This window comes from Elephantulus edwardii, unplaced genomic scaffold (genome assembly GCF_000299155.1).
Source record: "Elephantulus edwardii isolate Elephantulus edwardi_28Jun2011 unplaced genomic scaffold, EleEdw1.0 scaffold00274, whole genome shotgun sequence".
Taxonomy (NCBI): Eukaryota; Metazoa; Chordata; class Mammalia; order Macroscelidea; family Macroscelididae; genus Elephantulus; species Elephantulus edwardii.
In genome coordinates, this window is record NW_006400024.1 from 3,095,034 (window position 1) to 3,118,773 (window position 23,740).

Consider the following 23,740-nt stretch of genomic DNA (forward strand, 5'->3'; position numbering starts at 1 on the left):
AGCACTGAAGCCTGCCCTGTCCTGAGCCGGTTTCACTGACTCCAATACACTTACCTCCTTTGTCCCAGTTACTATATCAATCCATCTCATCCGGGGTCTTCTTCTCCTGCATTGTCCCTCCACCCTTCCAAGCATCATGTCCTTTCAAAGGACTGATCCCTCCTGGCCACGTGCCCAAAGTATGTGCGATGGAGCCTCCAAGGAGAAACTTGGTTTTACCCTCTCCAAGACACACCTACTTATTTTCTTGGCGGTCCATGGCATGTTAAAGAGTCTTCTCCAGCACAACCCAAAGGCATCAATTCTCCTGTCGTTTTTAGTCATGGTCCAGCTCTCTGATGCATAGCAAGTAATTGCAGAGACCAAGGCCTGGATCAGGCACACTTTAGTCTCTAGACTGATGTCACGGCTTCTAAGTACTCTGAAAGGTCCCAGATAGCATATTTTCCCAGTGCAATTCATCTTTTTGTTTCTTGACTGCTGATGGCAAGAGTGTTGATTGTGGAACCAAGCAAGCTGTAATTGTTAATAACCTCAATCTCTTCTCCATCTATCATCTATCGATTGGCACAGTGAGAATCTGTTTTCTTGATGCTGAGTTTCAATCTATATTGAAGGCTCCAGTCTTTGACCTGGAATGAACACCTCAAGCCCTCCCTAGTTTCAGCAAGCAAGGTTGTGTCATCTGCAAAACGTAGGTTGTTGTTGAGTCTTCCTCCAATCCTGATGCCACATTCCTTCTCATAAAGCTCAGTTTCCTGAATGATCTGTGCTACATATAGATTGAAAAAGGTATGGAAACCAGATTTATCTTTGATGCACTCCTTTCCTGATTTTGAACCATGATTGAGATTGTTCCGTTTTGGTTTGCTTGGCTCCACAGTCAACACTCTTGGAACCAGCAGCCAGGAAATTAAAAGACATTTTGCAATGGGAAAGTCTGCAGTTAGAGACCTCTCTAAAGTACTGAAGTGCAATTATGTCAGTCTGGAGCCTAAGGTGCGCCTGATACATGCCATGGTCTTTGCAATCACTTGCTATTCATCAGAGAGCTGGACAATGACCAGGGATGATAAGAGAATTGATGCCTTTGAGCTGTGGTGTTGGAGAAGAGTATTGAATATACCATGGACTGCTAAGAAAATGAACAGGTTTGTCCTGGAGAGGGTGAAGCCAGGCTGCTCCTTGGAGGCAAGGATTCTGAAGCTTCATCTGACATAGTTTGAGCATGTTGCAAGGAGGGACCAGTCCTTGGAGAGGAATGTCATGCTTGGGAGGGTGGAGGGCTAGTGTAGGAGAGGAAGACCCTTGATGAGATGGATTGATTCAGTGACTGGGATCAGAGATAGTGAGATTGACACAGGATAGAGGAGGGTTTAGGACTGTTGTACATAGGGTCACTATGAGTTGCAGGCAACTCAATGGCACATAACAACAACAACAACAACAACAGTGTTTCCTTCATCTGATCTGAGGACTGCTTCCTGGACTGAGTACAGGTTTTGCATGAGCACAATTCTGGAAAGTAGGTAATTTTTAGTTTATTAATAGTTGTGAGCTGTTGGATCTTTATTATTTAACAGTCAGGTATAGACTGGGAGCCTCTTGTTTAAATCAATAGGACCCAGGATCTTTATTATTTAACAGTCAGGTATAGACTGGGAGCCTCTTGTTTAAATCAATAGGACCCAGTAGGCAAGAGTTTGTGATTAAAATTTGGTTGAGGCCTGTCTAAGAACCTCTTGCTTCAAAAAGTTGGCTTCTGGAAGGTAGGTTTTTTAGCTTGATGAGAAGTGGTGGGCTGTTTGGTCATTTTGACAGTCAGGTCAGGGCTGTTTGGTCTTTTTGAGCTCATTAAGAGTCAGTTGTGGGCTGTTTGGTCTTTTTAAAGTCAGTTATGGGCTAGGAACCTCTTGTTTAAACCAATTAGGACCTGTTGGGCAGGCCTTTGTGATTAAAAGTTGGATGGGCCCTCAAGCCTTGTGTGAAGACTGACTTGCTATTGTTGTGATGGTGGTGGTGTACCATAGAACTGGAGCTGACCCATAGCTGAGCGTTTGGAGGGTTTTCAGAGGCAGTTAGTTAATCACACATAAGATTGTCCATCCTTCTCCCACGGAGCAGCTGGTAGCCTTGACTTCAGGATTGTAGCACACCTTCTTGCCTCTAGGCCACCAGAGCACCCTGATTTGCTATTTGAGTTATAAACTGTCAGTTTGTTGTGTTTGGGGAGAACATCGTTGTAATTGGTGTAGTATTTGTCTGTCAGTTTGCTGTACTAACTTGTGGGTTGCTGTGATACTGAAAACTATGCCACTAGTGTGGGGTTACCCATGGTGGACAAGTTTTAGTAGAGCTCCCAGAATAAGAGACTAGGAAGCAGGACTGGCCATCCGCTTCTTAAATAACAGGTGTCTGGCATCCCTATGAACAGTAGAGGAATGTGGAATATTGGTAATGTGTATTATTGGTAGAGCTAGACTGGAGGTCAGTCGAAATGAAGCATCCTTTAATAACTTTTTTTTTAAATTTTTTTAATTATTATTTTGTGTGCGTGTACCGTCAAATCAGATCTGACTGGTACAGGAGGATATTGCGCCTCCTTCTCCGGCAGAGCATCTGGTGGACTCGAACCGTGTTCCTCTGGGATTGCATTGCAGCTTCTTGCCACTAGGCCACCAGAGCTCCCCTTCCTTTAATAACTTGAACATGGAATATACATATCTTGAATGCTGGAAATTAGAAATTGTACTCTCAGTAACCCTCTAACAATAGAGCTGAACCCGGTATTCCCTGTCCTGTGCCATCCTCCTCCCTGACACACTTGAGCCCATTGCTGCAGTCACTGTGTCAAACCATCTGGCTGAAGGTCTTCCTTTCTTTCGCTGACCCTCCACCTTTCCAGGAATGATCTCTTTCCAAGGATTAATTAGCCTTTCCTAGCAATATACCCAAAGTATGTGAGCCAAAGCTTTGCCATCCTTGCCTTCACGGAGCACTCTGGCTGCACCTCCTTCACAACATGTGTTCTTTTGTTAGTATGTGAGAGGCGCAGCACTCCAACACAATTCAAAGGTAGCGGCTCTTCTTTCATCCTTATTCATTGTCTAGCTTTCGGATGCACAGCAAGTGACTGGAGAGCATGGCTTCAATCAGGGCACTTTTGTCTTCAAACTGACAATTCTCAGTAATTTGAAGAGGACCTTTTACAGCTAACTTGCCCAAAGCATTTTGTCACCTGATCTCCTGACAGTACCAAAGGTATTGACTATGGATTCACGTATGATTTCTTTTCTTCCTCTATCACGAGGTTGTTTCTCAGTATAGTGATGGGATTTTTGTCTTCTTGATGTTGAGATGCAACAGTTCTTGTATAAAAAGTTGATGTGGTGGGCAAGGGACATGTCTGCGCTATCTGAACTTTTTGGAATTGTTTTAAACCCCCAGCCCCAAAACACCCTCATGCTGGATTTCACTTGTGCCTGCAATCCTCAGTGGTTCCCTCCACAAATGAGATTTGCACACAGAATCACACTTCAGTATTTGAAGTCATTTTTTTCTCCCCCTCACCAAGTCCAAATAGCTTGATTTCTCACTAACCAGGAACAATGTGGTCTTTCATTCTGCCCTAGGGAAGGAAGATGTGGGAGCCAGCGGCTTCTACAAACATTAGCCTGTCCTTACAGGCAAGCCCTGTGGAGCAGCTCTCTGTTCTATAGAGTCAGTCAGAACCCACTCCATGTAGTGGGTTTGCTTTGGTGTTGATGGGGTAACAGAATTGTCACAGCCCGATTTTAAAAATCCTGATTCAATTAACCTGAACCTGAGCTTTCTTCAGGGTATAAAAAATATTTTATCTATCAGAGTATTGACCGACCAGCAAGCACATACCCTCTGCCAGTGGCATCTGACCCTTCTTCCCTGTGGACGCTGATCCATTATTCAGTGCTCTGGACATGGCTATAGATCTGATCAGCTATCAATTCTCTTCTGTCCTACATTTGCTGCTCTCGTCCATGAGGTTTCTTCCAAACTTCTCAAAGAAATGAAGACATTCTATGGGTCTGGCGTGTACCTACAGGGATAAGCTGAAAACCTCTCTTCAGAGAATCCAGGTCACTGGTAACATCAGACAACCAGAAAGAGACCCAAGCCAGGCTTTTCTGTGCTGCCCACACTCACTGAACAAGTCTAACTTCAAAAAGGCAATGAAGTGAAATGCTCCCCATCCCCACCTTTAACAACTGGCTGCAACTGAAAATGGCCCTGCTACCTCAGGCTAACGTATTCAGCTAACAGTCAGTGGTTTGAACTCACCGATTGCGCCACATCAGAGACATGTGTCTATAAGGATTTACAGCCTTAAAGACCTGAGGGAGCATCCCTACTCTGCCCAAGGTCCAAACCAGGAAGGAAGGCACAAAGTGGATAGAAAATTGGCCTAACATGGGTTTTTGCCTCAGCCTTTCCTCACCTCAGCCCTGCTCTTGGCTGAGGGTCGAGCTCTGGATGGCTGAAGGGTGACCATCTCCCTCTGGAAATCTTCTCATACCTCTTAAGAGTATGAAGCCCCCTGCGTTCCACCCTGATCTTAATGTCTTGGCAACCCAGGGCTGACAGCTGTATCCCCAGTCTCTGGGTCGTGTCCTCCTGAGCAGGCATGTTCCAAGTGTCCCACAGTAAACAATAACACTCCAGAATAGAGGCGGCGGCCAACTGGTAACAGTCCTGCCCTCTTTCCTACACTAGGTCATGCATTCAGATACTGGGTCATGCTTTCTTTGTTGATTTCTAATTTGAAAATGCATTTTATGGTCTTGAAAATTCCCCTGACCTTTGCCTCTTTCGGGTGCTGGGACACCTGGAGGATCACAGTCTGTGTTGTGCTTGCTAGTTAGTCTCAGGCACCTCTTGGATTCTCACTAAATTCTTGTTAGATGGAGACGGCCAGGCGAGCTGGTCCCCATTTATCTGTGCGTGCACATGCGTACACACACACACACACACACACTCTTGAGATGTTAATGAGCCTTGTCTCATTTTCCTGTCAGCTGCGCACACTGGAGACCTCCCCTGCTTCCTTGTCCAGGCCTGGCATGGCCTTGTCCATGGCTGTTGTCATGGAAGGGACACAGCTCATAGCCCCTGCCCCGCCTCTCCTGAAGCCAGAGGTGGTGCCATGTTCAGTTTCTGCTTGGGTTCTCAGTTTCCATGGAGAGCTGGCCCTTGGAGGAGATGGAATCATAGTGCAGTCTTCAGTCTGGCTTTACTTACTGGATGTGGTGTTGCCGTCCATCCACTATGTGCACTGGTGCCTGTCCACTGAGTGGATCGATGCCTGTCCACTGTGTGGACATGCCCTCCTTGTCCCTGCGCAGAGCTCTTCTGTGGCTGCCAACTGTAGCGATGTTGCAGTCTGTACACTCTGTGTGCACTGGTGCCTGTCCACTGTGTGGACGTGTCCTCCTTGTCCTCTTTGCCTGGTAACTGTCCAGTAATCACTGTAAACTGTTGACTCAAGATGCCCACTTTTTTCAGTAATTAGGGAGGTTGCTGTTTTTATGTCATTTTTAACATTCTAAACCGAGACAAAACTTTTCTGCCCATCTGTGAAACGCGCCATCTGCAGTCATTCAAACTTCCACTGCATCTCAGCAATCTCCAGAGGCTGGGCCAGGACCTGGCACCAAAAACAAATGCAGCCCTGTAAAATCTGAAGAACAGAGTTACTGCTGAGCATGTGCAAACCACTTGCCTCAAAGCCACAGACAGACTTTTTTCTATGCCCAATACCCACCAACAACCCTGTCCTTCAAACCTACGGTCGCTGGAATAGTGCCTTATAAGCAGCCTTTTCTACCAATTAAACATCTCAAGGGACACGTGTAATAGCACAGTATTTTATAAAGAAATTTTTTTACAGATGCTTTGCTGGAGAAGGAGGGGCAATCTCTTCCTTGTACCAGTTAGATCCAACTGATTCGACGGAACACACACAAACAATAGTAAAATTCAAAAAGAAACAAAGATTTTTTTTTAAAAAAATCCATTTTTAAAAAGTAAATTATACCTACAAAAAGAACATCAGAGAAATATAAGAGTGGAGAAAAAAAAATAAAAGAGTGATCAATTTGCTTGTATCAGCTTAATTCACTACAGGGTTCTTAATATTTTAGAACTCAGAGTCACTTGTTAAACCACTTGCTTGCTTACTAAAAACAGAAGAAATGCTAGTTTCCTTCATTTGCTGTCAGGTAACAAAATTTCTTCTTACTTAAAAATAAATTACAAAAGTTCAGGCCAACAAACTGCTTAAAAGTGAATGTATACATTAAAGGAAGTCTGTTCACATTTACACTTTATTGAAGAATTGTGCTCCCTTTGATCATTTCATGAGAACAAAACAAGGGAAAATAAGCTTAATTCTTCCTAGCAAGCGGTTGGCTACAAGGCAGACAGTCGATGTAAGCGCTTGTCCTTGCTGATCAGGGTCCAGGACTCTAGAGAGGCAATTACACAAACACGTGCTGGGTGGTATCATCTTTATTACAAGGTAGGTTCTAGGCATGCCCAGCCTCGTTAGTAGGAGCGAATAGCTGGGGGTACAGCGGCACAATCCGTTTCATTTAAAGTTTTGTCAATCACAGGTCTGTAGTCCAGAGTGACCTTCAAAAGAAAAGACAGACACAGTGAGGGCACAGACAGATGCGTGCAGCCATCTCTCTACTGCTTCTAAAAGCACGGCCTCCAGTCTAGGTTTGCAGACCCGGGTCATGTCCCACATGGCTTGGCCATGTGCACAATGAATCCATGTGACAACACTGAGCCAGTAAAGCGGACAACATCAATGTTGTGTTTTTAAAAAATGATCCTATAAGAGGACTTACATACAGCCGTATTTAAATTATTTTTTAAAATATGCACTTATCTGCAGGGATTTCAAGTGCTATTTGTGCACATATATACACACATCACATAGGAGAAAGTGCCCACACAGACAACTTGAAAAACTTATTACGTAATAATGACTTCCCAGTGATGGGTGGGGCACAGAGATTCTTTTTCTTCATCCTCTTTGGATTTCCTCTATTTCGTAGAATGAATATGTATTACCAATCACAAACGAGCTTCCTGAGGGAGTTAAGCAGGTGCGTGCTGAGAGGGGCAGGTCTGATGCTACACCCTCGGAAAGCAACCATGGAAACCCCGCCTGTGTGACCCTAACCACACAGCAGCTGAGCTCAAATCTATCTCTGCAGACACTGGACTATCCCTTACTGCTAAGTAAAGCTTAACTTTTTACACGATAATGCCCCTCAGAAAAGCCAATAGTGAACCAGAGTACAGTCATGGCTGGTCATTCTGTGTGGCCCCCCCCCTCTGCCCAACTCCTCTTCCTATGATGCATCCAGTGGTCAGCATCAGCTCAAGGGGTCTCCTCTCAGCCCCTCTGTCTGAACTACTTGGCTCTGGACCCAGGATCGTTCGTTCTCCTGCCACTGCGGGCCTGTGATGGCACACCGGCCTCCAAGCTGTGTTCCTCCTGACTGGCAAGGAGCAGGGCTGACCCATAAAGGTCAAGTATGCTCCACACCCATCCTGCTACCTCCCCTCCCAGTTCACAAGCCCTGCATGCTGCGCTGAGAAATGGACTGGACAGGGCAGGGAGAAAGCGCCTTGCGTACCTTCCCGGTTTTGACATCGACATAGGAGAGGGTGTGCTTCCTCCAATGCTCTGCGAATGGTCTCTTCTGCTGCCCTTGAATGGGCTTAGAATAATCATACTCATCAATCCGCACCTGATGCCAGAGACAAAACACAGCTCAGAAAGTCCAACAATTCAAAACAACTATGAGATATCATCTCACCCCACTCAGAATTGCAAAATTTAACAGAACAGCGAGAAATTGGAACCCTTATTCACTGTTGGTGGAAGTGTAAAATGGTGCAACCACTGTGGAAGGCGGTGTGGCACTTTCTCAAAAAGTTGCAGAGATACCATGTGACCCAGCAATTCCACTACTAGGAATAAACCCTAAAGAAACCGTAACAGCCACCCAAGTAGTTATATACACACCCATGCTTATTGTGGCTTTGTTCACAATAGCAAGGAGTTGGAAACAACCCAAGTGCCCATCAACAAACGAACAGATAGAGAAGCTGTGGTATATTCACACAATGGAATACTACACTGCATTGAAAAACAAGGAACTCATGCAATATTATTCCAAATGGGTGACCCTGGAGGACATTATGCTGAGTGAAGTATCTCAGTCACAAAAGGACAAATAGTGCATGGTGCCACTGTTGTAAAACAGGACCGACCTCGGGGCTGGGAGGAGACTGAGAAGAATGGATTCAATAATGTACACTGCATTGAAAAAGATGAGAGAGAAAACTGTTTAAGAGGGAAAATTATTAGGGATTTTTGTCATGACAGGAGTCCAGAGCAAAGGCTATATAGTCAAGTGGACCTGGGGGAGAGATTGTAAAATAATGAAAAAATTTTTCTTTTACTTTTCCAAAAGGGGAGTGTACTGGGGGGTGGGGGACAGGGTTGGGAGGGGAGAAAAGTGCAACAGTGAATGAATGGAAATCCAAAGTCTCTGTAAATTTTCATTGAATTGTTATGTGCCCTCGAGTCGATTGCGACTCATAGCGACCCTATGTACAACAGCCCTAAACCCTGCTCTATCCTGTGCCAATTACACTGCCTCTGACACACCCATCCCGACTAGCCCAGTCACTGAATCAATCCACCTCATAAAGGGTCTTCCCCTCTTGCAGTGTCCCTCCACCCTCCCAAGCATGATGTCCTTCAACAAGGACTGGTCCCTCCTTACAACATGTCCAAAGTATGTCAGACGAAGCCCCAGAATCCTTGTCTCCAAGGAGCAGCCTAGTTTAACCCTCTCCAGGATGAATCTGTTTGTTTACTTGGCAGTCCATGGTACATTCAATAATTTTCTCCAGCACCACAGCTCAAAGGCATCAGTTCTCCTTCTATCCTCCCTAGTCGCTGTCCAACTCTCTGATGCATAACAAATTATTACAAAGACCACAGTCTGTATCAGACGCACCTCAGTCTCCAGAGAGACACCATTGCTCTTCAGTACCCTGGAGAGGTCCCTAACAGCAAACTTTCCCATCGCGATATGTTTTTTTTTATTTCCTGGCTACTGGTGCCAAGAGTGTTGACTGTGGAGCCAAGCAAACTGAAGGTAACAATCTCAATCTCTTCACCATCTATCCTGATGCTGCCAATTGATCCAGTGGTGAGAGTCTTTGTCTTCTTGACATTGAGCCTCAATCCATACTGAAGGCCGCAGTCCTTGACCCTCTGCAGCAAGCGCTTCAGGTCCTCCTCAGTTTCAGCAAGCAGGGTTGTGTCATCTGCACAGCGCAGACTGTTGAAAGATCTTCCACCAATCCTGACACCGCACTTCTCGTCATAGAGCCCAGCTCCTCAGATAATCTGTTCTGCATATAGGTTGAAAAGGTATGGAGATAGGACACCTTTGCCTGGTGTACACCCTTCCCAATTTTGAACCATGCAGTGTTTCCCTGCTCTGTTCTAATGACTGCCTCTTGGTCCAAGTATAGGTTTCACATTAGAACACTCAAGTGTTCTGGGACTCCCATTCTTCTTAGAGTCACCCACAGTTTGTTATGATCCACACAGTCAATAAATAAAAAAATTAAAAAAGTTTTTAAAAAAAGGAAAGAAAGTCCAACAATCAATCCATCCATGTCTCCGTTTCCGGCCCAGTGGTGTGTTGGAACCTGGAGCCTCATGAGTGGGTCAAGGGAAGACTGAGGACCGCCTCAAAGCCTGATGCTGATGCAGAGATTCAGCAGAGCTAACCTCACCCCTGGAGAGAGCCCAGACCACCTCATCCATCCTCAAGCCCATACTCCCCCTCTAACAAAGCACAGACCAGTCAGCCTCTCATACAGCTGAGGCTGGAACTCTGTGCTCTGTGCAGCTAGACTAGGTACATGAACCTGCCCATAGCCCATCAGCCCTTATCAGGATCTCACTCGGGGCACAGCCCCACTCAGGTTGCCTTTATGGAGGCTGGTACTGCTGCCACCTTAAGCTCTCTGGGCAGAGACAGAGTCTGTACCCAGACCTGTTGGCCTGGAGCACGACAGCATCGAAGGAAACCTCTGTGCCCACGATGACAGCATGGGTCTTGTCAGGTGGGACAGGTTGGTGCTGCTGGGGTGAGGGTCACACTTTCCCAGGGGAACACTGGAGACAGGAGAGGAAGGGTCAGCAAGCACCAGGAGGGGACACAATGGTGGTGGTATATTCAGGGTGAGGGATAGGAAGCACCAGAAGGGGACAGAGCGGTGCCCAGAGCCCTCTATAGACACACCTTGTAGTCCTCCCTGGCGTGGGCACCTCGGGACTCCTTGCGGGCCTCAGCCCCGTAGATGGTCTGCAGTGCACACAGCAACAGGTTCTGCAGCTCTAGAGTCTCCACCAGGTCAGTATTCCAGACCATCCCTGGGGACACAGACGTCTTGAGATGAGAGGACAGCCCAGGCCCTGCCAACCTCCTGGCTGTCTCTCTGGGCTCACACCAGAACTCTTCAGAACAAGCTGAACACGGAGCCTCACTGAGCCCTGGCTTTTCCTGAAGCAAACAGATAAGCTGTTGCTAATGACTGTGGCCAGCGCCCACAGGTGAGCCTCTACTAACAGTCATGGCCAGAGCCTGCAGGTGAGCCAACACTAACGGCCACTGCCAGCGTCCATAGGCAAGCCTCTGCTAACGGCCAACGGTCAGGGTCTACAGGCAAGTTTCCACTGACAACCACTAATGGCCACAGCCAGAATCCACAGATGGGCCTCTCTGCTCCTGACCACAGCGAGGGTCCACGGGACCAGCCACCCAGTGACCCTGCGCTCACCTCTGTCAAAGGTCTTGAGGTGCTGCAGGTCCTCATAGAGCTGGCTGATCTTCTGACAGCCCTCCTGCAGCACACTGCCCAGACGGAAAACTGCCGCATGGCTCTGCATTGCCTGCAAGAGGAGGTCTGTCAGGTCAGGGTAGCTGCCACAGTGGCCAAGCATGGCCAGCCCAGGCCAGGCAGGGGTCATCCTGCTGCACAGGGCCGGTCTGTGTGGAAACGCCTGACCCGTTCTCCCAGCTCTCTGTGTGGGGCAGCAATGGGCACGTTCTTACTGCGACTCAGGCACTTCATGCCTCGCACGTGTATCAAGTCTACGTGTCAGTAATGGAAGCCATGCTGAATCCAGGGGATTACTGCAATGCCCTCCAGCCACCCTGGCTGGGCCAGGTCCTCACCTTCTGCATGCTGAGACGTAGCTCTGATGTTCTTACACTTCCATTTGCAAATCGCAACTTGTCCAGGTTCATGACAGACTCTTCCCCAGCATTTGCTTTAATTGGAGGAAGTTTATCACCTAAGGAAAAGGAAAAAAGGTAGATTTTAAGTCGTGAAAAACAGGCATTTAGAGAAAGATGTGTATGGATGACATAAGTGTCCCAGTCCCACATGGTGCAAGTCACTTGGGCAAGGCACTGCCCACCTTCCCAGGACCAGGGAAGTCATTTGACTTGGGTCAAATTTTACAGAGTGAACCCAGGACAGCAAAGATCTCTGATACTAGAGTCCTCGCACAACTACTCTACACAAGGGAAATGACATGTACACAGAGGTTCTCCTGCTTCTGCCTCAGCTTAGAAACCTTCACTTCCCGATGGAACTTGGAATTTTCTGCTTTGTTCCAAGACCTGCTACAGAATGCAGGGCCACAAAAGAAGTGCACATGAGGCCATGTCAGGACTAGGAGTCCAGGCGCAGCCCAAGTCCCCCCAGCAAGGGCCCAGGGCGCCCTGAGTTATCAGGCATCTGGAGCGCTGGTCCATCCCGGGAGAGGACCAGCCACATCCACACAATGCCCTCTGCATGTCAACGGCATCAATATCACCACAGCTACCACAGAGCAAGGCACTGCACCACGTTCGCGTCTGATGGAACTAACAGCTGCATGTAGCTGGCAGACTAGACAAGACTGTGAGCACTGTGGACAAGCACGTTTTCCGGGCATTCTCACTGCTTTAAATACATCTACAAAGGCAGTGTTGAACTCGTGTTCCATTTCAATCTTTTTTTTTTAAATTTTGTTATTGGTGAAGAATTTTTTAAAATTTATTAACTTAAATGAAAATTTACAGAGACCCTGGATTTCTAGTCATTCTTTATTGCACTTTTCTCCCTGCTCCACCTTCACCCCCCCTACACTCTTCTCTTTGAAAAGTAAAGTTCTTTCATTATTTTACAGTTCTTCCCCCCAGGTCCACTCCACTACGCAGCCTTCGTTCTGGACGCCTGTCATGACAATAATACCTAATCACATATCCCTTTTAAACAGTTTTCTCCCTCATCTGTTTCAATGCAGTATACATTATTTATCCCATATTTCTCAGTCTCCCCCAAACCCTGATGTCAGTCCTGTTTTACAACAGTGGCACCATGCAGTATTTGTTCCTATGTGACTAAGATACTTCACTCAGCATAATGTCCTCCAGGGTCACCCATTTTGAATAATATTGCATAAGTTCCTTCTTTTTCAATGTACTGTAGTATTCCATTGTGTGAACATACCACAGCTTCTCTATCTGTTCATTTGTTGATGGGCACTTAGGTTGTTTACAACTCCTTGCTATTGTGAACAAAGCTGCAATAAAGATGGGTGTGCATATATCTGCTTAGATGTCAGTTATGGTCTCTTTGGGGTATATTCCCTGTAGTGGAATTGCTGGGTCGAACGGTATCTCTCTTTGCAACTTTTTGAGAAAGCGCCATACCACCTTCCACAGTGGTTGCACCATTTTACACTTCCATTAACAGTGAATAAGGGTTCCAATTTCTCCACAACCTCGCCAGCATTTGTTGCTTGCTGTTGTTAAATTTTGCTATTCTGACTTAGGTGAGATGATATCTCATAGTTGTTTTGCCATTTCATTTTTAGTAATTCCCAGTTTCCCAGCATTCCACGTTACAATTATTAAATGTTTATTATTTTTCCTCATTTCAAATGCTTCCAATCTGGGCTTTACCTCTACACTATACCTATCCTCCTTCTTTAGTGTTCAAAGGGTTTTCAAAGGCCTGTTATTTAGGAAGTAGATGGCCCATCTACTAAGTCTGCAGATAGGGACCTCTTCAAATTATTTAGGAGTAATGATGGCAGTTTGAGGACTAAGGTGCGTCTGATTCAGGTCATAGTCTTTCCGATTACTTGCTATGCATTTGAGAGCTGGACAACGAATCAGGATGAATACAAGAATTGATGTCTTTGAGCTGTGGTTCTGGAGAAAAGCACTGAATATCCCGTGGATGGCCAAGAGAACACAGATATGTCTTGGAAAGGGTGCACTCAGAATGCTCTTTGGAGGCAAGAATGGTGAGGCTTTGCCTCCTTTACTTTGGGCATGGTGCTAGGAGGGGTATTCCTTGAGGAAGGACATGATGCTGAGAAGGGTGCTGGGTCGGCGAAGGAGAGGAAGACCCTCAACCAGGTAAATTGACATGGTGACTGCACAATGAGGTCTAGGATGTCAGGAAGTGTGAGGATGACACAAGATAGAACAAGGTTCAAATCTTTTCTTCACACAGTCAATATGAATCATATTTGACTCACTGGCACCTAACAACAACAAAGGCAGTGTGACTCAACTTCTGCAAATCCTCTAGAGGGTCAGTTACAGGGCAGTTGTGACTCCCCCAACAACATAAACAGGTAGGGCTGCTGTGCAGTTGTGGTGGATGAGATCTTCTGCATTGGCTCGCTGGAGAAATCACACCAGACTCTCCCCTGAAGCCCTGAGGAGCCTCACCTTTGCCCTAATTTTCTGCCTGAGTTCGTCACCTGTGCAGGTAAACTGTAAACACGGACAGCCTGACAGTTTTTGTCTGGTCCCGGGCTGCGGCCTGCGTATGACTGGTAAGCACTTTGTGAGGACTGATTGCTGTTGCTGTTAGGTGCTGCCAGGCTGCTTCAGCACACAGCAGCCCCACTGTATTGGGGGGAGGGGGGCTCTGAAGGGCTACCAGGTAAGGAGCTGTGCTGCCAACCCAAATTTACCAGCTGCTCCACCAGAAGCTGGTTTATCTCCCGCCATGCAGTTTACAGTCTCTGAAAACCTGCTATAGGGTCAGCTCTGAGTTGGTTGTCCACGTTGAGAGTCCATGACAAACCATACACAGGAGGAGGAAATTCTTTTACTTTCTGGCTTGCTGGTGCCAGCGTGTTGACTGTGAAGCCAAGCAAGCTGTAATTGTTAACAACCTCAATTTTAACAGTGTAAGTGGGGAAATGTGCTGTCAAGGACCTCTTCAAAGTTTTAAAGAGCTAGGCTGTCAATTAAAAGACTAAGTTGTGCCTTATCCAAGCCATGGTCTTGTCAACTGCTTCCCACATATCTGAAACTTGGATAAAGAGTAAGGAAGAATGCAGAAGATCAATGCCTTTGAACTGTAGTTAGCAAAGGGTATTAAATATCCCACGGACTGCGAAAAGAAACAAATCTGTCTTGAAGAAGTACAAACATCGCCCTCTTGCAAGGCAAGGATGGTGCAACTTCGCCTCACTTTGTATCTGCAGGAGGACCTTGTTCTTAGAGACGTCATGCAGGGAAAGGTGGAGGGTCAGACAGAGAAGACTCCCAACGGAACGGACTGATGCAGGCACTACCACAACGGTTTGAACAGGACAGAGATCACAGGATGGCACAGGCTGGGGCCAAGGCTCAGTTCGATTTGTTCTCATAGGGTTTTTATGAGTCACAGTTGACTCAGCAGCAACGAACAATTATATCTTAACTAGCTGACCATGCAAAGGCATTAGCCTGGTTGATTGTAATAAATTGTGGATAACATTGGGAAGACTTGGAATTCCAGAATACTGAATCATGCTTATGAAAAACCTATTGGAAAAGAATAAGAAAACTGCAGGGTATGAAATGAGGAAAGGTGTTGGGTCAGGGTTGAGTACTTTTCTCCACACCTATTTAATCTGTATGCTGAGTAAATCATTTGAAGGTGAACTATATGAAGAGGAATGTGGCATGAGATCAGAGGAAGACTCATCAGCAATTTGCATTATGCAGATGATCTTGTTGCTGAAAGTGAGGTTGACCTGAAGCATTTGTTGCAGAAGATCATAGACTATAGCCTTCATTGAGCCTCCTCAAATAAAAATCCTTACCAACAGACTAAAAAACAAAGTTGTGTCCTGTTGAGATCGTATGTCTAATAAGTACCTAATAACATACTTAAAAAACCCCAAAACACTAATGCATGCTTGCTATGCAGAGCTGTACAATAACTAAGGATGACAGGAGAATTGATGTCTCTGAGCTGTGCTGCTGGAGAAGAGTACTGAACAGACCATCGCCTGCCAAAAGAACAAACAGGTTTGTCCCGGAGAGGGTGAAACCAAACTGCCCCCTGGACGCAAGGATTCTGAAGCACTGTCTTATGCACTCTGGCATGTTGCCAGGAGGAAGCAGTCCTTGGAGAAGATCATGGTTGGCAGGTGGAGGGACAGCACAGGAAAGGAAAACAGCAGGTGAGATGAACTGACTCGGTGACTATGGTAATTGGGGTAGGTGTGTTGGAGACGATGAGACGGGCTCAGGATAGAGCAGGATCTAGAGCTACTGTACACAGGGTTGCTATGAGTCATAGGCGACTTGACAGCATGTAACAACAACAAGGTGAGCTTGATCTAAGGCCTGGCATTTTCACTTGCTGCTTATTCATCTCAATGTTAAATAGTAAGTGAGGAAAACTGAAGAAGAATCAACGCCTTTAAACGTCCCTCTTGGTGAAGAATACTGAATATCTCATGGACTGGCAAAAGAACACGGAAGTCGGTCTTTGAGAAGCTCCTTAGAGACAAGAATGTTGAAACTTTGTCTCACAAAGTGTGGGCATGTCATCCATTCAGGTCTGCACTTGTCAGATAAACCGCACTGCTTTCAATCAGGTGAAAACCAAATCCAAACCGAACTTGTTGCCATCCAGATGGTTCTAATCATATCAACACGATTAGGCAGAGAATTGCCCAGAGACACAAGGCTGGTATCACGGACGTTAAATGCCAGGTATTTCTCCCATGAATGAGCTGGATTTGAACTGCTGACCAAGCACTGAGCACTGTGCTCCCAGGACTTCTTGAATAGGTTGCAAGCTGTGTTTAGAGCACAAGCAGAAGGTGTCCTGAAGTAAGAGGCTCATAACCTTGGGACTGCCTGTGTACCAGGTAAATGACAAAGAAGAATAACAACAAACAGCTGTGGTTGAGTTTAACTCAGAGTGTGTCAGAGAAGAACTGCTCAGCAAAGGTGTCAGTGCTGGTGACTATGGAAGTAGATCATCTGGCCTTTATTCCGAGGAGCCTATTCCTCTTGTTAAGGGCCGTCAAGTTCACTGTGATTCAGAGCAACCTTAGAATAACGGATCTGAACTTGCCCTGTGCCATTCTCACGACCTCTGCTACACTTGGGCCCACTGTGTCCACCCATCTCATCAGTCTTCCTCTCTTATGCTACCTTTCCCAGCAAGATGTCCTTCTCCAAGAACTGCTCCTCCCAACAACATGCCCCAAGTATGTGAGACCAAGCTTCACCATCCTTGCCTCCCAGAAACACTCCAGCTGCAGCCTCTCCAAGGCATAGCCGTTTGCTCTCTCGGCAGTCCATGATACATATTCATTTCTCTTCCCCAACACCACAACTCAAAGGCAACTATCCGTCCTCTGTCACTCTTAGTCGCTGTCCAACTTTCACAGACTCACATCTCCAATCTTTCAGTTAGAAGCCAATGTTTAACCAGCAGCACCACCTAGGGGAACTAAGATGTAATAAGCAACCCCTCAAAACAATTTCCCAAGCAAGTAATGAATGTAAAGAAAAAATTTGGCCACCAAAATGATCCTGTGACTAACACCCCCTGCCGTGTCTAATTTATTCCACCACTGCATCATCTCTGGACTTCTCTGCTCCCTGACTTCCAGAATACCCCCACAGCCAGCACAGCGGTGTGACCACTACGCCAATCTCCAGATGTCAGTACCAGCTCTTGCTGACGCCAGTACGTACCAGGCCTGCAGGATTCTGCGATACTCAGGGCACAGGCACGGCCAAACACGACCAGGTCCAGGAGAGAGTTTGCCCCCAGGCGGTTCGCGCCGTGCACCGAGGCACAGGCAGCCTCCCCACAGGCATACAGGCCAGGCACAACCTGGTCCTGCCCATTCGAGTGCTTCAGGACCTGAAAGGACAGGGCACACATCACAGCACCAGTGCTTCTTACAGCATTCTGCCCAGCCTGCACTCTGGGAGGTCACGTCCACACCTCAGTCTTCCTCCCTGGCCCCACCCTCACTTTGACTGACCAGGACCCAAACGCTGGCAGCTGTGTCTTCAATCCTGCATCATGACTCTGCCTGGCTGCCTGGACCCTCCTGCTCCCCAGGCTCTGAGGTGGGGACATGGTGTAAGGATGTCAAAGTGAACTGGGAAATGGAGTTGAAGGCACTCTGCGGCTACTATTCGTCAGCACCCTAGACTACAAACTTCTATGCATCTCACAATGATCACGAGGAAACTACAGTCAAGGAGGGCGTAAACTGTACAGATCACCTGACTAAGGCGGTCTCAGTGAAGTAATCCTAAACTGGGAAGACAGATGAAAGCGCCTTGGCCATGTGCTTTGCACAATGATCACATCCCAGGCTACGATGGAGCACTGGTGGCTTTTGGTAGGAAGCGTTATGCTGCCAATTCAAAGGCACACAGTTCAAATCCACCAGCTGTTCCAAGGGAGAAAGATGGACTATTTCTTTCCACGGGGTTTACAGCCTCTGCAAACTTGCTGGATGGTCTACTGGGGGTCGGTTCTGACTCCACAGTGCACTAACAGTGGCCATGTTACTAAAGAACAAATGAACAGACTGAGTGCAGCTAAGGTCTCGCCTTTCTAGCAAGACCTCTGAACCAGCTTGGCCCCAGGGAGGGCTGGCTCCAGCAATGGCCTGAGGGGGATACTTTACCCCAGCATACACCCCACAGGCACCTGGCCCTGATACTTGGTGAGGGTCACCCCAAGGCTAACTCTGCGATGGTCTGAGGGGTATACCCACTCTAGAATGTACCCTGCACACACCTGGCCCCAGGTATTTGGAGACGAGCCCGAGAGGTTGACTTGGCCTGAAGGGTTACCCCACCCCAGTGTGTAACCTACATGCACCTGGCCAGGGTAGATGGTGGGCATCACCCACCCCAGTGTGCACCCTGTATGCACTTGACCCCGGTAGCTGGAGATGAGCCCGAGGGAGAGCTGGCTCCAGTGATGCTCTGAGGGTATACCCCACCCCAGAGTGCAACCTGCACACACCTGGTGCTGGTAGTTGGTGGGATCACCCCAACGCAGCATGTACCCTAGATGCACCTGGTCTCAGTAGTTGTTGGGGGTCACCCCATCCCAGTGTGCACCCCACACGCACCTGGCCCCGGTAGTTGGTGGGGATGCCGCCCATGTTGTAGTGCACAGTGGGGAGAACAGGGATGGGCTCCTTGGTGACGTCCACGCCTGCAAAGATCATGGCTGTCTCTGAGATGCCCGGCAGGCGGGCGGCCAGCTGCTCGGGGGGCAGGTGGTGCAGCTGCAGGTAGACATGGTCCTTCTCGGGACCACAGCCCCTAGGGCAGGAAGGAGGACAGGGCAGACAAGGCAGAGGATGTTAGGAGCTACGTGTCACGGCAGCCGACAGAGACACAGTATCAGTGCATCCCAGGACTCCCCTTCATCTGCAGAGAAGAATTTATAGCCTCAGGGAGTCATTTCTCTGAATGGCTAAACGAGTCATTCTCACTGCACTCAGCTGAAGTCTCTGTGGATGGAGAAACAGCTCCCCACTTTCATCCAGACTCTACAAAGGCTCACTTTTGTGTGCCAGAAGCTGTATATACGGAGAGACAGCAAACAAAATCCCTACCACACAGGGCTTCTAAGAGCAGCTGGAGCGGGAGGATGAAATCTGCTACCTTGTCCTTGATAAATGCACTACAAAGACCTCTTTGACCAAGTGCTCTCAGAACTCATTTACTTCTGTTCAGCTTTTGCACTAAAACATTAAAAGTTACTCTACTTTCCAAGCTGAAAAGCTATTCTGTAGAGATATGACAAGTGTCACTATGTGCATGGACAGTGATAAACAATGGAATAGCCCCAGCTCCCTCTGAAGGCTAACAAGCCCCCATCCAAGCCTCCACATGCGCGCGCGCACACACACGCACACACACACACACACACACACACACACACACACGGTTCAGGTGCTCATGCTGGGGCATATGCTCTCTGCTTCCTGTTACAAGTGGAGGTGTCTGTCTGACCCTCACTCCCCCAACATAGACACCTCGTTCCACAATCTTTGGGGAGGCGGGGTGTGTGTGTCTGTGTGTGTACATGACAGTACGATATCACTATACAAAACCCAACCCACCTTCCCTCTCGGATCTCCAGTGTCATGGAACGAGACACAATATCTCTGGAAGCCAAGTCCTTAGCAACAGGGGCATATCTCTCCATGAACCGCTCACCCTGACTGTTGATGAGGATACCCCCCTCTCCACGGCAGCCTTCCGTGATGAGACAGCCAGCTCCATATATGCCTGCAAATCAACACAGACCCATGTTTACAACCCAGCAGCCACCGTGCTGTCATTCACATGCAGAGTCTTCCTCAAGACGCTGGTGGGTGGGGGGAAGGCGTAGGATGGGGCTTTATACTCAAAACAGTAAGACAGGAAAGGACATGGACCAATCCCTGGATTGTCCTGAATGATGTCCTGGATCCCTGGAGATGGTGCTAGCCAGGGACATGGAGCTGCAATGAATAAACGCTCCTTCACCAAACGCAGACTGTGTACATGGGAGACCCATCAAGTACGTGCTAAAGGTTTCAAACTTCTGTTTCTCAATAATGATCTTTTGCACTATGAAACTATTGTAACCACTTCAGAAAAGAAGAGCTGGCTTGGAAAAGCACACCAGCAGGTGATGTCAGTGAATGCTGGCATCACTGGTGCACAACCATGGCTTTATAGAAAGACGCCCACTGCATTTCACAACAAGCCCAGGCCAACTCCTTGGCCCATCTTCTCACTGATGAATAGGAGAAGATTATTGGTTTGGTCAGCTCACCAAGGTAGCGGGCAGCTTAGTAATGAGCCACCAAGAACCCAGGCTCTTCACTTTACCCACGTGTTGGAGTCCAGAGGGGCATGTGTGGTGGCTTTCTTCTCACATGTTGAAACCTAACTAACACAGACTTACCTCAGCACCACGGGGACACTCCCACCCTAAGGGTCAGGAGGGTACCCACACTGGCCCCATACAGGCTGCCTGCCCAGGGATGAGTGAGGCTGAACACGACACAGGAACAAATCTATAGCTGAGGGAGTCTGAAGTGAGTGCGAGCCTAGATGTAACCCCAGACTTCATCTTTGAAGCGTTCCCTGCAGCAGGCTGACACCCACCCTGACATCATAGCGCTACTGTTGTCATGTGCTGTCCAGGTGCCTGCGACTCAGCGACCCTGTGACTAACAGCTCTTAGTCCTGCACTGTCCTGAACCAGTCTCACTGACTCAGACACACCTAATCCCACCACCCAGTTACCGTGTCAATGCATTTCATCCTGGATTTGCCTTCCCCGCGCTGTCCTTCCACCCTTTCCAAGCATGATGACCTTTCCAAAGGACTGGTCCCTCCTGGCCATATGCTCAAAGTATGTGAGACAGAGCTTCAAAATCCTTGCCTCCAGGGAGAAGCTTGCTTTCCCCTCTCCAGGATACACCTGTTTATTCTCCTGGTAGTCCACAGTATGCCAAATCCTCTTCTCCAGCAAATTCAAGAGACACTGATTCTTCTTCTATCATCCTTAGTCACTTTCCAGCTCTCTGACGGTGCTAAGTAATTATGAAGACCATGACCTGAATCAAAAGAACCTTAGTCTCCTGACTGACATTTTACTCTATAGAGAGGTCCCTGCCAGCACATTTCCCCAATGTAATTTGTCTTTATTTCCTGACTGCTAGTGCCAAGTTGACTGTAGAACAAAGCAAACTGAAATTGTTAAATCTCTTCTCCACCTATCAAGAAAAGGTCAACTGGCCTAGTGGTAACAATCTTTGTTTTCGTGCTGTTGAGCTTCAATCCATATTGAAGACTATACTATAGTCCTTGACCTTCTGCAACATATGTCTCATGTCCTTCTCAGTTCACCAAGCAGGGTTGTGTCATTCGCGTAAAGCAGGTTGTTGATGAATCTTCCCCCAATCCTGATGTTGCATTCCTCCTCATAAAGTCTAGGTTCTCAGATAATCTGTTCTACATACAGATTGAAAACATACACCCACCCTAGGGTCACATCCCTAAACCCCACGTTAACGTCACAGCCCTACACCCACCCTAACATCACATCACAGCTCTATACCCGTTAAAGTCACAGTCCTACACCTACTCTACCGTCATATCCCTACACCCACTCTAATGTCACATCCCAACGCCTCAGCTGAGACTCTGGGTGACATCCCACCCTAATGTCATAGACCTACACTTCAGCCCAAAGTCCCTTCCAGTTCTCATGAGTGCTTCTCCACATGCTTGCTGGCTTCCCCATGATGTCAAGAAGAGAATTCCAGGACTGGATCTTTGGCCCCTGTTTCAGCCTAGTCTGTCAGCCACGTCCTGTAACAAGGCACATCCAACACAATCACGCTTGCGGTAGCAGAGTCCTCTCCTGACTGGCACACTGAAAAAGGACAATAAGTCTTGGGGGAAGCTCAGGACAGCACCCACAATCTCTGTGACAGGTCGCGAGAACCTCCTGAGGACACAACACTCACACCAGGTGTTGAGTAGTGAGACAGGGATACTGGACACTCGCCCCCTACCTGTGGGGTGGAACTGGACAAATTCCAGGTCCTGGCAGGGCAAGCCCGCTCTGGTGACCATGGCAGTCCCATCACCGGTGCTGGTGTGTGCGGACGTGCAGCTGAAGTAGGTGCGCCCGTAACCCCTGGAAGAGACCAAAGCCGGTCACATGTCTCTGAGGGCAGGACAGTAGAGGGCCTGTAGTGCCAGTCCAGGACCCAATGCTGGCATGCGCCCACCAGCACCACTTGACAGAACAGAGGAGCGTTCTCAGTGCTAACAGCAAGAAAACCCCGAGGGTCACCCTGAAGTTAGACTTGTAGCCAAAAGGGAGCTCTGGTGGTCTAGTGGTAAGAACCTGCACTGCAATGCCAAGCATGGGGTTCGCATCCCCCAGGGGCTCCCTGGGAGGATGGGCACTCTCCCCCCGAGTGATTTACTGCCTCTGAAACCCTGCTGGAGGGCCAGCTGTGGGATGTTCCAACTCTAAGTCACCACAACAGGCTTCCTAGAGTGAGAATACAAAGAAAAAGGAGGGCCACCTGGTGGCTCAGGAGTTATGCTGCCCACCAGAAGGGAGACAGTTCAGGTCTACCAGCTACTCCATGGGAAACGATGGGCAATCTCATACCGAGTGATCTAGTCTCTGAAAACCAGATGGTCAGCTGTGAGTTGGCTCCAACTTGACAGCAAAAGGTGAGAAAATAAATGAGTTTGTTAAAGCCACACACTGGTCCATGACTATGATCAGGTGTAAATGAAATGTTGTTTTCACCTCAGAGCAAACAGCAATGGGCACAATCTCGGTGTCTGAGCGGTGTAGCATGGCAGTGTCAGGTGTCCCTCCAGCCTGGCATGGTGGCCACCACTGGGCCAGCTGCTTTTCTGTCCCTTCTACAGATGAGGAACTGAAGCCAGCACAGGTCAGCATCTTCACCAAACCAAGTGCGCTGCCTACGTCTTGCTCCCACTCTACTTTCACTGAACAAAGCAGCTCTAGGACACGTGTGTTGCGGGAAGGATTTGCTCCCTACCCTGTGGCAATGACCGTGTTCTTGGCGCGTATGCGATGGATGGACCCATCCTCTATGCACAGTGCGATGACACCTCGACACTCCCCGTTCTCCATTAGAAGGTCCAAGGCAAAATATTCAACAAAATAGCTGGTGTCGTATCTCAGAGACTGCAAGAGAAAATCAATGGTCCACATTTTAAACTAGGATTAGTACTAAGGCAACATATGAGGTGATGTTCATCCGAGCAGGTCAACTGTGTAATAAATGGGTCAGGTAAACCCAGAAGACCGCAGCCGTGGAGGATCAGGGGCTCAGAATACAGCCCACGTCTAAGATGTACTGTGCACAGCACAACGGGCAGAGTCCTCTTTGCTGGTGACAGTCACGTTTGCAAGCACTGTGCTGAGATATCAGTCTGTCTGCCTCCTGTAAGGGGGTGCATGCAAACTCCGGATCTGAGGAGAGCAGAGCCAAAGACCACAAACCACAACCCAGTCCATACTGCGTGGACCACTAGTCACACGTGGTTAGCAGGTGCCTGACTGAACAATGTAAAGGACAAGGTCATCACTTTGGCTGTAGGGCAGGCTCACAAGACCATCAGCCTCACTAGGAGGGCAGTCTGCACACACCACTCTCCTCTGGAAAGAAGTCTGCACACATCACTCTCATCAGGAAAGAAGTCTGCACACATCACTCTCATCAGGAAAGAAGTCTGCACACATCACTCTCATCAGG

The 23,740-nt window shown here is 47.9% G+C and overlaps 1 protein-coding gene across 1 annotated transcript in view; it reads right to left on the reverse strand.

Annotated features, from left to right (window-relative positions):
• Nucleotides 1–6,579: 6,579 nt before the first annotated feature.
• Nucleotides 6,580–23,740, reverse strand: part of SDHA (succinate dehydrogenase complex, subunit A, flavoprotein (Fp)) — a 21,772-nt gene continuing 4,611 nt past the window's right edge. The window contains 11 exon segments of the mRNA XM_006903814.1: nt 6,580–6,666; nt 7,686–7,799; nt 10,383–10,513; nt 10,921–11,032; nt 11,319–11,437; nt 17,145–17,316; nt 18,551–18,746; nt 19,553–19,721; nt 22,007–22,131; nt 23,021–23,172; nt 23,175–23,244. Coding sequence (XP_006903876.1) covers nt 6,580–6,666; nt 7,686–7,799; nt 10,383–10,513; nt 10,921–11,032; nt 11,319–11,437; nt 17,145–17,316; nt 18,551–18,746; nt 19,553–19,721; nt 22,007–22,131; nt 23,021–23,172; nt 23,175–23,244 — 1,447 coding nt within the window.